General features: G+C 27.2%; 2 protein-coding genes across 5 annotated transcripts in view; one reads left to right on the top strand and one right to left on the bottom strand.

The window, feature by feature from the left end:
• The window catches only part of LOC132923052 (aquaporin AQPAe.a), a 478,481-nt gene that overhangs the window by 48,744 nt on the left and 411,246 nt on the right, over window positions 1–18,491 (bottom strand). The window lies entirely within an intron of this gene.
• The window catches only part of LOC132923046 (uncharacterized), a 107,694-nt gene continuing 107,175 nt past the window's right edge, over window positions 17,973–18,491 (top strand). For all 3 annotated transcript variants that reach the window (XM_060986843.1, XM_060986844.1, XM_060986842.1), the window contains exon 1: window positions 17,973–18,368. In XM_060986843.1, coding sequence (XP_060842826.1) covers window positions 17,988–18,368 — 381 coding nt within the window. In that variant the 5' untranslated portion in view covers window positions 17,973–17,987. The remainder of the gene's footprint in view (window positions 18,369–18,491) is intronic.

Genomic DNA, 18,491 nt, shown 5'->3' with positions numbered 1-18,491 from the left:
ATTTATTTATTATTTTCTTAAACTGTATAACATTAATATTATAGCAATGATATTTTATGATAAGCGGTTTTTATGTTAATTGGAATTCAAAGTAAAACGTTCCACGAAAACATTTTAAACTGCCCAAAAGTTTATATAAACTAGTATAGTATTTTGAAAAGGTTATTATGTTTTACGTTAAAGTTGGTTATAATATGTCATGGAAATTTCTATTTAAATTAATCTGTAGATGAATTATTTATATAAACAAATACAACTCTGTAAAGTAATATATTTAATATTATAAGTAATAAAATAAATTTAGTTTTAGAACAAATGTTGTCGATAAGTTAAGAGTGATTTATTAAAATATCTATACTCAAGTTTGAAGTTAGCTTAAATGTGTCAAAAAACGTGAAAAAACATTACAAACGATGCAACACCGTCATCAAGAACGGCAGTCATAGATTAGATACGGTAAATTGCATATATTTTATTAACTACTCGTCATGAACGATGCTTATTGTATGACGTGATGCATATTATATATTTATTCCAACTTAGTATATACAATTTTGAGTGAATACACTAATTAAGGTATTTACAAATTATTAATTATTATTTTTAATACATTAGACGATGTGCTCTGTTAATGCCATTTAAAAATTTAAATCATTTGTCTATATTAGTTAAGTGTAAAGATTTTTTAGTTTTTACACACCAGTCATAATTGATTGAAATTAATTTCACCCCATCAAATATTTTGTCTGTACACAGTGATCTAAATATAATCTTAAAGTTAACAATAAAATATGATAAGAAATTATAATTGATAAGGTGGTAGTGAAAAACCTTGACTTATAACCCTAAATGGCTTAAATATAATATTATGATAATTTTGGATATAGGTAATACTCATTTATTATAGCCTTGATGATTGAAGGGGTGTGTGAAGAGGGTGCCCAGTGACACTACTTCAATAAATAAAACGTTACAGAAATGATTGTAAATCTGTGATATTTATACTTCTTATGTGCCACAAAAACGACTATATATTTGTTAGTTTGGTGAATAGTCAATTATTAAATATTTCTATTAATTGTACAGCGTTGGAGTAGGCCTGCAACTTTTTTTTTAGTAATGGTTTTTGTCAATCATGATGGTATAAATATTATTGATGAGAATACCATTGGTTGGGTATAGCTAGTGGACATAACAAAACATTGTTCTGTTTAAACTTCGGATTACTTTTAGTTGTGTTTTAGTGTTTACATATTGTTATGAATACATTAATTAGAATATGTTTTAATACCATAAATTTAAATGGTTGTAATTTATAGAATAAAAGATTAAAATATAGATTTGTTAATAACCTTAATAAATTATGGCAGTATAATAAAATTATACAGGACATTTTTCGTAAACTCTGTAAGAGTCTACAAGTGAACTCACTACGTAATATACACATTACCCATAGTACATCGAATATTTTTAACATCCTTAAACATAAACACATTTGAAATTTTATCATTTCCTGAAAATCTAAATGAAACATTTTATGTTATGATTATGGTATATGTACTTAAAATGAATTTGTGTAAATAATCCATTAAATGTGGAGTATGAATAAATTACCTTTTTTAGGCAAGTTGGCATAATCTAATTTTTTTTAAACATACGATATCAATAAAACAATATCTATGCAAATTGTATAATGTATGTATACGGAATTAATATTATAAAATCAAAATATTCTTGTTTCATTTTTGAATTGTATAAAAAATATTTTTATCGTAGATCCAAGAAAAATTAAAATATTGAAGGATAAAAGTTGTTTTTTGCTTATTATTAACTCTGCATAGTTGCATTATATAATTAGCAAAGGATAATATTTTGAAGTTAATTCCATGTGTGGTACGAAAAACATTTAATTTTATTATTTTTATTTGTAATAATAATATGTTATTATAACTGTAAATGGGTCATTTAGTAAGCAGAATATAAGTAAATGGAGTATAAATTAACTAAATAATAAAAAAAAATTATTTAATTTTTTTAATTAAAAATATAACTTTTTTCTTTTCCTATTTAACAATAGGAGGAGGCTCTGTGTGGACAATACTACTACTCTGCTACCATAGTTGATACCATATTGCTACCATATTGATGGATACAAATTAAAAATGCAATTCACTCGTGTAAAAATATAAATTCTAGTAGTTATAATCGTCAAAAAATTGTGAGAGTTATAACAGTAAAATATTTAGGTTAAATTATTGACTATAATACAATTTACAGTGATATATAATATATAATGTGTTTATAAATATATGTATAATATATATATATTGACTATTTATTTTAGTAATTCGTTTAAGATTTATTATTTTTAAATTAAATAAAATACATTATACATTACTTACTAAATGATACTATATGCACAGATACCAAGCATGTACAAGATGGGTTTTCAATATACCTAGGGATATAAAAAAAACTCACTAAAACCACTTGGACAGTATAACAAAGATCACCTGTATGAATACGTAAAAACAAATTCATATCAACAATAGCATTAGTTTTAATGTATTTATTTCTTACTGAGAAATTTTAGAAAATGTTTATACTCTATGCCAAAAAGTATCACAAATTTGGTCTGTCGTAAAAATGATTGGATACCCTAGATCTACAGCTTTATATTATAAATAATTTAAGGTATTTGTAGTCCAATATTCCTGTCCAAGCAATTCCCCGTTTCATATCAGTCAATTAAAATTATTTGGTACTTATCAAGAAACCTATCGTAACAATAAAGTTTATGACAATATTATGATATTCTAGATTTAATATCGAAAAATATATTGATTAATATTTTTGGATCAAATTAGATCAACTATGATTTATAATGTTTTTTTTAACTTTTATTTATAACTATTTATTTTTAAATTTTGAAGTTGAAAACTCATAACATTTTTGTGATTTATACTTGAGGTTCAAAAATTCAATACAAGGTTATCCATAAATTTTCCTTTAAGTAATTGTAAAAAAAAATTCCAGCATCAATATAGAAACATTTTATGAGCGTATGAAATTTAATATTTTACGAAATCGCGTAAAATAACGATATATTACAATTTAAATATAAGTAATAACAATATAATATATCCAACTAATTATCATTGACTGACAAATCATCTCCGTTCAGAATCGTTTTTCGTATATAATGATACCCGTCATTGCATTTAAATTTAATACATCCACACGACCAGTGACCTACTCTCCATCTCTACTACACAGCAGAGCGATACCCACTTGCCCACTTATTTTTTTATCTTAATATTTGAAGATATTCATTTTATGTGTACTTTTTTTTTATCTACATATAATATTGCAAATTTATTTTTGATTGGTTTTAATATTGTTACTCAGTTAATCTACCAGAAGCTTAGCTTACCGGGTTAAATTAATCAATACAATTTGTATATTATGTAATTGATTTAGTTATAAATATAATAAATCAAAAAACAAAAAATAATATAATATATAACTTGCATAAATGTATAATTCATATAGCATTATTTTGTAAAAATTTAAATAGCATTACATGTTTTATACAGATTGATAAATTGTATCCTAAATATTTTATAGGTTAATATTGTTATAGGTATATTATTTACTAACTAACTAATAATTTACAAAAATATCAAAAATACGATTTACCTACAAATATAAAAATGGTAGTATGAGGCTATATGCATTGTATACATAACATCATGAGAATAAATCGTTTTTACAAAAACAATTTGAAAACAAAGTGCATTCATTAAACTTTATTATAGTTTACAAGTGATAATGTTGGTGACAGAATAATTTTCTGGGTAGGTAGTACATTTGTGTCATGGATACATTTTTTTTTAAGAAACGATGAGTTATTCGATTTATTTTAATCTCGAGTATAATTATTCACAATAGTTTATTATTTTGTATTATTCAAATAAGTGTTATTTGGAATATAATTATATTAAAAATAAACATATATACTATAAATTATACTGTGATTATATCTAATAAATATACCTAATTCGAATCTATGATTATATAATATTTTTATATTATATTATGAAAAATATTATTTATTTATTTTAGGATATTCGGGTCGTTAAATATTAATCTAGAGCCAATGAAAATTATGTTTGAAGACCAATAAAATTACAGTTTATAAGTATTTAATGACCAGTGGATTATTCATTATTTATTTCATATTTAATATAAATAGAATCGTAGTAACATTGCAATTTATAATATTATTATGTTTGAAGTAGATAGTTGAAATTGTGATTTAAAATTAATTTCATGAGCATAAATAACCATTGAACTAACACAGTATTTGAAACTGTAGAATAAAATAAAATAGTTTTTGTATTTGAAATGTCTATTGGTTATTTTCTTTTTTAGAATTATGATATTTTGTTTTTGTTAATTATTTTTCGTTACTAATTTTTTATAATTTTTTTTTAAGATTTTTACTTTTTTGAATTATAGCACATATTTTTAATTGAATATTCTAAAGTACCATAGTTTTCAAAGTATTTCGATAATCAAAATCGAATTTTGAATGAGTAGTTAAATAGTAATTAGTATTAGTGTCTAAAGTTTAGGTGAGTGGAGTAGTGGCTACCACACTTAAATGGATCAATTTGTGTTTGACAAAATGTTTAAAACAATAATTATGCATTACATGTGATTATATGAAACAAATACATAAATTATCTATTTCTAATATTATATTATTAAAAAAATGATAAATTGCAGATGTTATGTTTTCCACATGTAAATATAATTATATTATAATCATAATAATAATATTATAGTACTAGCGGTATATTATGTTATGCGAAAAAGTAAAGTTTATTACATACCATAAAGTAATGGATTTTAAATGAGGTTACAAAACTCAAAAGATACGCGTATGAAGTTAAATCCTCGTATTTCATCATTGTAAGCATATCTTGTTCCATATTGAATAAGAAACATTGAGGGTTATTTTTGAGGGGGTGGAATATTGTGCAATCAACTTTTGTTAACACTATTTACATTAAGTACACATAATAGAGTTTTCATCGATCATAAATGTCATTGATGATGATTGATGAAAAAATATTAAGTTTGGTAAGTAAAATTTATGCAATTGTAACATTCAATTTTGTAAGTGATTCTTTTATTAATATTTATTACATATAGCTAATAATTAAAGAAATATAGAATATTCATTGTTAATACATATATAAAAACTCAATGAGCATTAAACATTATGGTATATATTTAAATTATTAAAATTGTATGCATATACCTCTACCTATATACTGAGTTTTAACAATTTAGTGACAAAAATCAATATTAATAAAAGTCTATCGTTTTAAAATTTGTTTTTGTGATCATTAATGAATAGACCGAATAGAATAACATAATTTTTCTCCAAATGTATATTCAAAAAACTAAGCTACCGAAATTATATTAAACAATTGAACCGATAGCCTTATAATACAACTTGAATAATATTATAACGAATATTTATTATATAGCATCATCCTATCTGAAATAATTTACGAGTTGTCTATAGTTTTTATTAATATTATTTTATAACTTCATATAACTTTTGGAGGTTAATTTTTATTTGTGATGCAAAATATTTTATTTTAATCCCACGTTGTATTTAAAATTAAAGTACAATCGATATTGTTTTATCACATTTGTACGTATATATAAAGGTATTGTATTTTGTTTTTTTCCAACCTACTCAGTAAAAATTCTAACTACGCCACTGGTTTTCGGTTATCGTATTATATTATAAATTATTATATTGTTAATTATTATGTAATTAAAATAAGCACACTAAAGTTCATTTAATGACCTATGCTTTAATTAAAATATATGGTCTTCTCATACTATACTTTATAGTATACAACTTGAAATTATTATTGTATCTTCATTATTATGGATAAAGGTCAAAAATAACATAAAATAAAAATAAAAATGTAGGGTTGTGTTAATACCACGCACTTGAACTATTCAATATTTAAATAAATTATCAATTAAAAATGATAAAAATCATGTTTAACTGTATATAATTATAGTATTATCTATGTTATAAATTAATTATCTTTAAAAATCAGTTAGTTAAGGAACTTTACTTCGTACTTAACTGTATAGATATATAATGGTGATTGAACATTTTATTTACTTACCTGCAAGTGATCTATAATATTTTTATTTTATTGTTTTTGATAAACATTAAAATTAAAATACTGCATAATATATTATTAAATGTAATATTTATACTATTGTGTTGGTATGTACTTAATATTTTAATACTCGAAGGCAAAAGTTCTCAAACTTTTTATTATAAGATGACCCATTTTGTAAATTTTTAAATTTTGGTGACAAAAAACATTCTAATAATTGTTAATTTGTTAATTGCTACTCCTGTGATGATTTATGGTTTGACAGTATCATGGTGGCATTTTCATGTTATTATACACATGTAATCATCCTGGATTCATGGATAGCGGAGAATGATAAATTTAAATTTAAATTCAGACATCAAAGAAAAGTAACATATATACTCTATACTTCTATAGTTATGCGGGAAAAACTAAATTATATTATATTCATATTTATTCATAAAATATTTATTTTATTTTTTTTAGAGTTACATAATACATATTGTATATCTGTATTACAATAATTTAGTATTACAGATTTCATAATATAAAATAAATTATATTTTAATAGGTATGTAATATATAAAATATTGACATGACTCGATGTTGATCGAAATTCTGGTTTAAGATATAAACGTACCAGCCGATGCCTATGACAAAAATACAAAGTATTTAAATTGGTTTAAGTATACAATATGACTTAAATTGTGTATATGTTTTCGAAAAGAATAATATTTAATTGAAATTTGCTTTTTCAAAGTTTCATATCTAAAGTTATTAAGGTTTGCTTGCGTAAACCACACTTTGCGAGTATAAGAAAAGATCATCTAAGAAGTAATTAAATTGATGTCAGATAAAAAAAAAAATGAGGTCATTCTGTACAGAGGTAGGTCCAGAAGATTAATGTTTACTGTAGGTAATGGATGAGAAGGAAATATCGTTAGAGAGTTGGATGGAAATTGATGTTTCTGTGAAAAGCCGATATTAAACCAAGGAATAGAAAAAATATATTGTATTTAATATACCAGTTTTGAAAATTTTAGCTTATAAAATAATATCTTATTATAATAGTATTACAATTGTAAGACCGTTTCGGTTACAATCTACTAATATTATTAGATATAATTCAACCATTATTTTATATTTTATAAATACATTTACATTTTTTTATACCCAATTATTTTTGTTCACTATTTTATTTTTGAAATTAATCAGTATTATTAAATATCAGGTTATAAACAATTTTTCAATAGTAGGACGGTACTAAAGATAAACCACAATTAGACAATTTTGTTTTTATTTATTGATTATAATATGTGTATTTTATTTTATTATAATTTTATTTTTAATAATTTTAAATCGAATACGGTATAATTAATAAATATGACAGAAAATTATAAATTAGAATAGTTTTCTTTACTTTGTCGTTCAATAGCTATTTTAATGAAGGCTGGGACAATGGTTTTGTAGTGAATATTTTATCAGTCATAGAAAACAAGAATTGGAATTAATTGAATCGAATTATTTTATATTTATCTATTTAAAACTTATTTTAATATAATATTACCTACAATTCTGTTTAGTTGTGACATCTACCGTCTTGTGGTATTATTATTGTGTTTAAATTGTTTAATATAAAATCCACTAAACCATCACGCTAGTGAAGATCGTATGACCCGGAAGACATTTATAATATTATTATTTATTAATAAGCCTAGTTTGTACGTATACCTTCTAATATTTTTAAATACTAGTAAAAATTATACACAAAACTATTTTATAAAAATATTAGTATCTAGTACCAAATTACTAAATTAATGTTATACTAATTTATCTGAAAAAATGATTAATTTAAATTCACGTTTGAATAATTAAAGTTTACTATTTTTAATATTAAAACCAACTTTACTATGCTTAATACGCACGAAAACCACGTTGATGAACCATAATAATTTATATTTTAAAGATGAAACAAATAATATGAAAGGATATTTTTAATACATAGACACCGTGTATTAAAATTATTACTTAGAATTTGAGTGGTAAGATTAAACAGCGTAATATTTTAACCATCTTTCATTACTTAGAACCGCCTTTTGCAAAGCAATAAACACATTCTAGATAAGATTATTCTTTTGTAAAACTGAACCACATTAAAAGTAAAGGTAAATTGCACGTTGAGCATCATTTTTTAGAGATAAGAACGCTTGTATTTGCTTACCGAATAATATATATATATATGAATAAAAAATAAACAAAGGCGAAATATTAAGCAAAAGCTTGTCTGCCGATTAATCGATGAGTAATTTTCGTTTTTATAATATTAAAATGTTGACTTATATTATATTGTTAAACAAAATACAAAGAATAATTATGAATACAATTATTTTCATCTGTTCAATTGAAACGTATTATAATAAAGTGCGGCGAATCAAGTCAAATAGCTCGCAAACGGTGATAAGAAATGCTATAATATTGTACTGAATGCGGATTCGCGAGAGAAGTCGCTGGCCAGTATAATTTTCTCGTAGCGTGTTGCTATCGTTTCATTAATAATAAGATTGTTACACGACGGTTGACGAGTCTGGTCATACAAACAAACGCGCTTTACCCGTAACAACAGTAAATATTTATTGCGATATTATATTAATTGCCACCATACGGAAATTCAGCGATGCGATCAATGAATGCGATGAAGCCAACTGGACCGGAAGACGGACGTGTTAGATTTCGCGGGGGCGGCCCCCGGCGAAAGGCCAAGGCGTCTAAAAATGCTGGTCCGTTCGGCCTCATCGTTCAGCAGGAGGAAAACACGGAACAGCAGAAACATCAGCACGGACAGCGCGAGCATCGCGACGAGGAGTGCGTGGCAGTGGATCCGAACGGCGGCGGGTCCAAGGCCGCGATTCCCGGTGGCCGCGACGCCATCATCGGCCACGAGTTGGTCCGGCAGTACTACACAGTGCTGTTCAACGCGCCGGAACACGTGTGGCGGTTCTACGCGGAGGACGCGCAGTATTGTGACGTGAACGCGGACAGTGGTCACGGGCCGGCCGCAGTTGCGCCAGCTGTTCGGGACCTCGGCGACAGTGGACAGGGGCCACGGCAGCGACGGCCGCGGGAATCGCGGGCCGGTGATCGTCGAATCGGTGAACACGATCCGGTGCGCATCCGGTCAGTTGCTGGTGATGGCCACCTCGGAACGGTTCGTCCAGTCGTTCGTGGTCGAGTTCAGTGCTCCTCGGTCGTTCGCCGTGGTCGCGTCCATCGTCCAGCACGCGTTCGTCGCGTGGCCCTCGGCACCGGTGGTTGCGGACGTCCACGGCGTCGCCCCGACCGGCCACGCAGCCGGCGGACGTCAGCTGCAGTCGTCGACCGATTGTCAGCTTTTTGTCGGCCGCTTGACGAGCGCCACCACGGCCGAGCATCTGCGGAAAACGTTCTCCGAGTACGGCGAAGTGGTGCGCGTGCGCATCATAGGCGGTCACAACCGGTCCGGTAGACCGGCCAAGTATAATTACGCTTTCGTCGTGTTCAGCGGACCCGAGGGCGTGGAGGCCGCGCTCGCCGGTGGACCGATCGAGCTGTGCAACGGCAACCGCGTCAACGTGCACCCGTCAAAAGGCCGAAGATGACTTTTCCCCGAAGCGTAACACGACCTTTAGTCGATAATAATAATAATGTGTTTCAGTGCAACGCAAGTTCACTGTTTTTTTTTTTTTTTTTGTTTTGTTTACTTCATACTTCCGATTATATAAATGTTAAATCCAACTTATCGTGTGTTCGTCTACTTCTTTTGATCCTTTATCATTACGTCTTACGATATCACCATAAGCGTGTTTAAATGTCTGGTCACTCTACTAGGACGATCATAATATTTAAGTCAACAAACTAGTTTTTAAAATTTTATTTGTATTTAGTAGGAGTAACGATTTTTAAAATCTATTCATATTATATTATATTATATAGAAATAAAAATGAAATTATGAGTCTTTATTCAACGACGATCACCGACTTGACGTTATGTACAGTTATCACACAATTCGTAGATATATATATATAATATATTATATTTGCTGTTTCACGATGGCCGTACTGTTAAATGACAATCAGTTATCTATGTCTTAGTTTATCTGCAAGCCTTCGTGAACTCTCATTCCAAAAAAGATTATCATACAAAATAGTCTAAAGTTTGGACTCTAAACAATGCCAAAAATGACTTAAGTATGGGTATTAAAATTTATAAAATTTTATAATATAGTCATAAGATAGATAGGTATAGTATTGAATAATGCGAATATAACTAAATGTATAACAATAATTTTTTAACTTATATATTTTTATATACATAAAAAATATCACAAATTTCATTGGTATAAAATTTTATACGATTCATAGAAATTGCTAATCGCTACAATTTAAAAAACCAAGGAATTTTGAAGTACTACCATTATTTAAAGTTCTCAGTATAAAAAAAATATTTGCCAGCGGTGGTTATGTGTATAATTCATTCTTTGAAGCAGTATACATTTAAAAGCATATCTACCAGTTATTTTGAATAAAGTTTTATAGATACAGTTTTAAGTTTCACAATTATGCCAAAGGGTAAAAAGTTAACGCTTTGTACTTTAAAATACAATTAAATCTCGAAGAATAAAGCGTAGTAGTATTCGACAGTCTTCTGATGCATATGTTTAATGCAATGTGTATATGTTAAACTTAATAGTTAAATTTTTTTCGTATAGTTTAAATTTTAAAATATTTAAATATACGATATGATGCTATGTGTGTCATATAAAAATACAAAAATATTTTTAAAAATAGCCTAAATATAATACTTAAATTTGAAAACAAGATATTTATTAGTTTGTTATTACTTATGGCCAAAGCTTAAATGACAATAATTGAGTACCGGAGTCAATTATACTAGAACGCTGGTTTATCCATAAATTATAAATAGGTACTTAATAATAAGAAATTATAACAAAAAATATTTATTATAATTTAAATTAGTGAAGATTATGTTTAACTTTACTTATGTGACGTATTGTATTGCTTTTAATAATTACACATTTTGTATTTTATGCTGGTTAGGTTAATTATTAAAATTCACTAGATAGATAAAAAAATTAGATACAAATATTAATAGTTTATCGATGGTTGGGTTTGACGACTAAAATATATTATATTAATAAACAGAAATTAAAATTAATTTTATTAGTAATATTATTATACGTTAAAAAAGATATAAATTAAAGTACTAATTTAAGTAATTATTTTGATGTTGACTGTTGAGTACTATTTTATTAAAAAAAAAAGATAATGTGAGTTCAGTATTTACTGGAGAACTATAGACATTTCTTATTTATTTAGTAAAATATAATAAACTAAAATGTTCAATACATCGTATTCTATAATACATATGTATACATACAACAATTCGTAAAAAGTTCGCTAAAAATGAATCATATTAATAATATTCAAATATTCAATTTTAAAAGGTGTGCCAGTAGCTGTTTGTTTGATCACATTATATTGTTTATGTTCACCATGGGACAAATAACAAACTCTAAAAATAACGATAAAAACAACATACTAAAACCTATCTAAAATATTATACTCAGTTGGAAGTTGAAGTTATATATCCGTGTAATGATGGAAGACTTAAGCGAATGGATGTATCTACACATATTTTGTGGTTGTGCATAAGTATTATTTGAAATAAAATGTTATGAAACTTCGTCACCGATATTGCTAACCTAAAGGTAATTCATCTATACATTTATTAGTTTTTCTTTTTTATTTGTTCTACTATACACTACTATACATTATTGCCCATAGTAAATGTATGTTTTTCTTTATTATCCTTAAATGTAGAAATGCATTTTAATGATTTATACATCTGTTGTTTTGTGCTTAAAAACTTAATAAAATGCTACGGTTTAAATACAGGCATAGAATTCTATTATAGGTATTCAAGTCAATATTTATATTATTTTGATACTTTATTTTACTTTTTGATAGAAAAACCATTTAAACTGTAATTGATAAAATGAATAAAATCAATTTTATATTATTGTAAAAATTTTTTAATTAAAAATATTTATAAAAAGCAAATAGAAAAATAAAATAATAATTTCTAAATGTGCTTAAAAGTGTTGTTTTACAATCAAAAACTGTAATCATAAAAAGTATTTTGTCTACTTATTTATCTTCGTAATCATTTATTTTATGCCAACCCTTGATCCTTTATGCTAATTAAGTTGTACCAATTAAAAATATGATATCAATCTATCCTAATGAATTACTAATTTTGTTGACACTATTGTTAACGACTATGCATATTTTAATATTAGCATTATCATTATTGTTTCAATTTATATCCTACTCATGAATTATAGTTATAGTTAAATACATAAATACAACAATAATTAATTTGATAAATACTAAACATATATAATTTTGAGATTAAAATAATATTTTTTGTGAAAAATATTGGTCTTAATATTTGAAAGCTACAATTTATCTATCATTACTTTAGGATTAATAATAATAATTTACATCAAAGCTTTAAAATCTAAATTGAAAGCAATTTAAAAATTAAGAATTTTCTGATAAGTTAAATCTATTTTTGTATGATTTCCAATTAATATTAAAATAATATGTATCTCTGTATATATATATACGTATAATGCAAGAATTATGCATGATACTGCAGTACGTATAAATTATTAAAATGGTAAATTAGTTATCTAATTAAATATTTGATTAATTTATATAATTTATTAGTTGGTGGAAAATAATAATATGTAGTAATATTATTATAAAACGAATATTTTTTAAAATTATATTATGTTTAGTTAATTGTAATTCATTATGTGCAAAATAAACAGTAAATATTTAAAAGGCATATAGAATAAAAAAAAAAAAAAAACGTATTTATAAAATGAAAATTGTATATTCCAAACGTAATAACTTATAAAATCTTTTCGTAATAAATAAATATATTACAAAAAATTATACAACTTTAAGTTTGTAGAAATTATTAACCGGGTACTACTATTATAATTTATTTAATTTTATTTTTCCAAGAAAACAAGCATCTTTTTTCATGTTTCCTTATAAATTATTATGTTCTTCCATTTTCCAGGTATTTTTAACAATAGTGTATCGAGGTGTACTTTTTATTTAGCCAATTTGTATACGTTAATATTATTTTATAAAAATAAAATGAATTACAAACGTGTAATTCAATTGTTCTAAGTCTAATTAACAAATACAATTTAAATCTACTTAAGGTCATTATAAACAAATTATCTAGTTTCACAACACCTACTGAATTTGGCTACTAAAATTTTACTAGTAATTGGGTTCGATGCTTCTACAAGTGATCACACAATGCCCTAATAAAATAAATCGTATGCCGATTTTTATAAAGTATTTTTTAAAAACTTGTGACTAATTTTGTTCAATACCTAATATAAAAATAAATTTTTGTTGTCTATATTTTATTAATTTATTATTATATTTAATAAAATGTATTTTTAAAATATTTATTGAATTTAAATTATATTTAAGTTCAAGAAAATATAGGAATATTATTAATATTCCTTATTGGGTAGTAGGACAATAAATACGCTACTGACTTTTAGAATACTTGATCAAATACCAATATAATTCAATTTGAGCTTTTTTATGTTTTCATTAAAATATGACAATTGTATAAAATAGTAGTATATAACCACTATTAATAAATATGTCCGTTCACTGAATGTAGAAATAATTTCTCTTTTATTAAAAAACAAGTTATTAAATTGTGTATTTAATGTTGGTCTGTAATAAAAAATTCAAACAAAATATATCCATTTATTTAATTAATCAGATTCTATTTATTAGTTTTCTAGTAAATTATTTTTTTTATTATTTTTTATAGAGTTATATTATACGAATACTTATTCAGTCATATTATTTTTTACCACCACTTAATTATAAAGTTACATTTTGACAGTAAGAATTAATTTCATACATGTTATATTAAACTAAACAAGTAAAAACAAATTTAATAAAGAACAATAAACACATTTTATTGTTAAAAAACATTACAGCCCTCGGGACAGTGCTTTTCTGTTCGTTGTTACAATATCGGTAAATACTAAATAAAAACGATATTGTTAAAATAAAATATGTCCATCAAGATTGAAATATTTGTTATAAAAAATAGAAAAGTAGCACCCAGCGCAATCACCCCTACTTTTCTTGTACACGCTAAAAGCGTCTTCTGGTTCACTCGTGGAGGAGCGTCATGAAATCGATCTATTGTACCCTGCAGGAGGGACTTTTATTAAAGTTTTTTTCGATTATTTTAAACTTATACTGAGTGATTCTTTTATTGAACAATACTCATTATTTCAAAATCTATAAATGTTTTTGAATAATTTACATACATATAAATTTATTAAAAAAAAAAAAATAAATACGCTTATATCTAAGATTCAAAAATTAAATACAAGGTTCTTCATAAGTTTTCAAACTATATATAAAAAAAAATAACCAGAAAGTTAAATTAATTTTTTATAAGCATTTGAAGTTCAAATTTTTACATTAGATATTTATCAGTATAATAATTATTTCTTTCCAAATTGTTGTAATTCAAAAACGAATTATCATAAATACTTGAAACTATTTCAAAATGTCTATATTATTATTTCCATGTAAGTATACACAATTTTTTATATGGATTTGTAGTTAGAATTTTAACGAAATTAGTCAAAATCTCAAAAATGGCAAACTATTTTTTTTGTTAAAAATGCATTAAAACTTTAATTAAAAAGAAAAATTATATTAACTTACCGGACACCGTAATACTAAAAGTTAAATAAATGACTTTACTAGCTATATCAAAAAAAAAAAAAAAAAACAACAAAATATGCTTTGTAAATATTATAGGTTGACAGACCATGTTCGCTCAGAATCGTTTTTCGTTTAAATGATATAATATATTGAATTCAAATTTAACATGTCCATAATAGTGACCCATTCGACATGGACGTCCTAATGCACAGTCGAGTGGTAACTACTTGCCTACCTTTTTTAATCTGATTTCGTTGGAAATGTTGATAGTTTAACAGTTTGAGTTGAATTTAAATTATTCGGGAAGCAAAATCGATTCATGTTTAGCGTAATTTCTGAAATGACGTTTTATATATTATCTTGATAATATCTGATCTCTGGGTCTGCTTATGGATACCCCGCGGAAAACTCCTAATAACGATAAAAAATTTGTAATACCTGACCAATAAAATAATACACATTTTTTATTGGACTTAATTATAAGGTGCTTCTATTTACGCTAAATGTCAAATTTAGCAGTGATTCAGGGGGTGCTATCTATCGGGGTCTCAAGGCTGAGTTTATTTTATGAAAATTAGGTTAATATTATTGTAAAGTGGTAAATTATTAAGAATACTAAATAATAATTGTTTCGAAAAAAGTATTTTAGTATGTTACTCGCATTCGTTTTGTGTCTCTATAAACTTTATAGTATAAAGTAATTTACACGCATTTGTTACCTGTATGATCACATCATCACAAAGTGAAAATTCTTTAATCACTGTGCACATTGTATAAATTAAGTATATTATCTATTTTACCTATTACATATTTTATAATTTATATTAGGTGCATTTACCGGTTAAATAATTTAAATTATTAAGTATACATATTTTGCATGTATGTCTGTTGATTATAAGTTGTAACCTTTATTTTGCATAATCAAGATATTTTGTAAAGTGAAATAATATTAATCTTGTTACTTATAATATTTAATTATATAACGAAAATATTTCACTATAATAAAATTATAATGTTTATACATTTAAGTAAAAAAATGCATACATAATTTATATTTAAGTTTTAAAGTGTTAATATCAGTTTAATATATGTCAGTTATTTTATGTAATTTGGTATAGTTAACTTATAAATATATGTTAAATTTTGATAATAAAAATATATTATTAATTTAAAATAGTATAAGTTTTCTCCGTGTCTGCAGAATGCATAATCATATTTATAATGTAGGACAAGTAAATTATAGTAGATAATAGGGTAATACGCGTGTATTTGTACAGTTGTATAAAGTTAGCTGATAAATAATAAAGCCAAAATGCTTAAGTAATAGGTATTGGTATTGTACTTCATCAAACTAATTTATCGTTTAATTTTTAATAACCTCATGAAAGCAAATCGCGGGAAAGCGTTATTTCAGATGTAATAATTATTATGCTCGGAGGAACACTGTTTAATGATCGATTTAAATTACACAGCAGCGTTCTAATTTCTAATTTCTAATATTGAATAAAAAATGATCATTTTTAATTAGGAAATTGAACAACACGATCACCAACATCTTCGGGTCCTAAATTATAACATCGATTATCTGAATCATTAAAATGTTCATTTAAAAATAAAAGGAACTATCACTCACGTGGTTTTTATAAGATTGTCCATCGATATTTTCTGATCTACATCTGTGTTAAATTTTGTTTTATATCAACATAACAAATACTACGGAGGCAATATATTATAGTATTATACAATATTATTATATTGTTCATGGTATCTGGGTGGTGAAATTGTTTCATACAATTATATATTCTTTTTTACCCTGGCTTAACAATATTGTTTGAACAACCCGCAGATACGTCGTTAGATGTAGGCATTTACTGTTTAGACGTTGGCAAAGTACCCATTTTAGCTTCCTTTACCATGCACGCCATAATTGTATTGTTTGATCATCACCGCTATAGTTATAGTAAAATGTCTGTAACAGTTGAGCCTTTGGTTTGAAAAAAAATTACAACGTAACAGCTGGAACTAACTCGGGTTAGTTAATTTTTAAATATTGTTAAAAAAAAAACGACAACAACATTATTTTGTTTCTAAATTTGTATTTATTTCACGAAATGAACACAATAATATTTATTTTTCGTTTTTTATTTAAAATATATTCTTCGCCTTTTTTAAACTGTAAAATACATGTAGTCCCAGCAATAAAAATATATACTATGCTTTTAATGTTGACTTTTTTCGATTGGGCAACAATGTTTAACATTATGCGAAGATGTACGTTCAACTACTTTTTATTATTTCAATATAATTACGTAAACACGGCCACCGCATGGGAAGACGGGACGGAAATAAACTTGGACACAAATTGCAATATATCATATTGTTATGAACATCGAGACACGCGAGTCTCCGGAGTAGGTATATAAACTCAACTATTCTCGGAGTAATTTTTTTCTTCTCGAAACTAGCTTCCAACACACACACACATATATATATAATATGTATGTAGGAAACATAGGAATCGTCGTCGTAGCGGACGTGGAGCGCGAGTATAAATCGTTCGACATCTTCGTTTTGCATAATGCAATATCGTGGAAATCGGGTCGGCGGATATGGTGTAGGACGACCGGGTACATTGCATTTGTCATATTACTATTACGACGACTACGACGACGCTACATCCGTAAGCTATCGTAAGTCATTTGGTCTATATAATACAATATGTGCACCTAACCGTTTTTCTATTTCCTCATCGCGCGTTTTATCCGCCGTCTCGTTCGTCCCTCGCGTAGAGAGACTTCTGTTCGCCCGCACCGTCCATATGCTCTATACTTTTTGTAATTTTTTTTCTTCTTTTTTTTCCGACCGATTGCCCCTAACACCCTTCGACGGGGCGGGCGGTTGTCGAAGGAAGACGCGTGTTGTGGATATGAATGTTTGATGGGTAACGACGGTGACGGCGGCGTAGTCACACGACCCGCTGACCGCCGCCGCCACCGCGTAGGGCGCGCACCCGTGGACGACGACAACGACGACTCGCCGGCGGTGCGACGAAAACGGACGCGCGCGCGACCACCACCGCCACCAGTAGCACACGCCACAGCGATGGCGCCGAACGCCCATCGCCACCGTCGACGTCTCGGCCCGACGGCCGCAATGCTGCTGTTGGTTCCGGTGTGGATTATCGCCGTCGCCGCCGACAACGACGCGGCCGCGCACTACACCAACCAGTTCGCCGTCCGAGTGGCCAGCGTGGGTGGCGACCACGGACTGCAGGCGGACAGGGTGGCCAGGAAACACGGATTCCTAAACCGCGGACAGGTCGGTTCTGCGTTTGTTTACGTACACATTTTTTATTTTTTGTTAAGTTTTTAGCGAACGATTTATCCACACCATTTTATGCCGACGGGTATCCGTAATAAATACCGGTCTTACAGTATAACA

The sequence above is a fragment of the Rhopalosiphum padi genome, chromosome 2, assembly GCF_020882245.1.
Source record: "Rhopalosiphum padi isolate XX-2018 chromosome 2, ASM2088224v1, whole genome shotgun sequence".
Classification (NCBI taxonomy): domain Eukaryota; kingdom Metazoa; phylum Arthropoda; class Insecta; order Hemiptera; family Aphididae; genus Rhopalosiphum; species Rhopalosiphum padi.
Note: the sequence above shows the minus strand (reverse complement) of the source record. Positions and strands in the feature narration are given on the sequence as shown.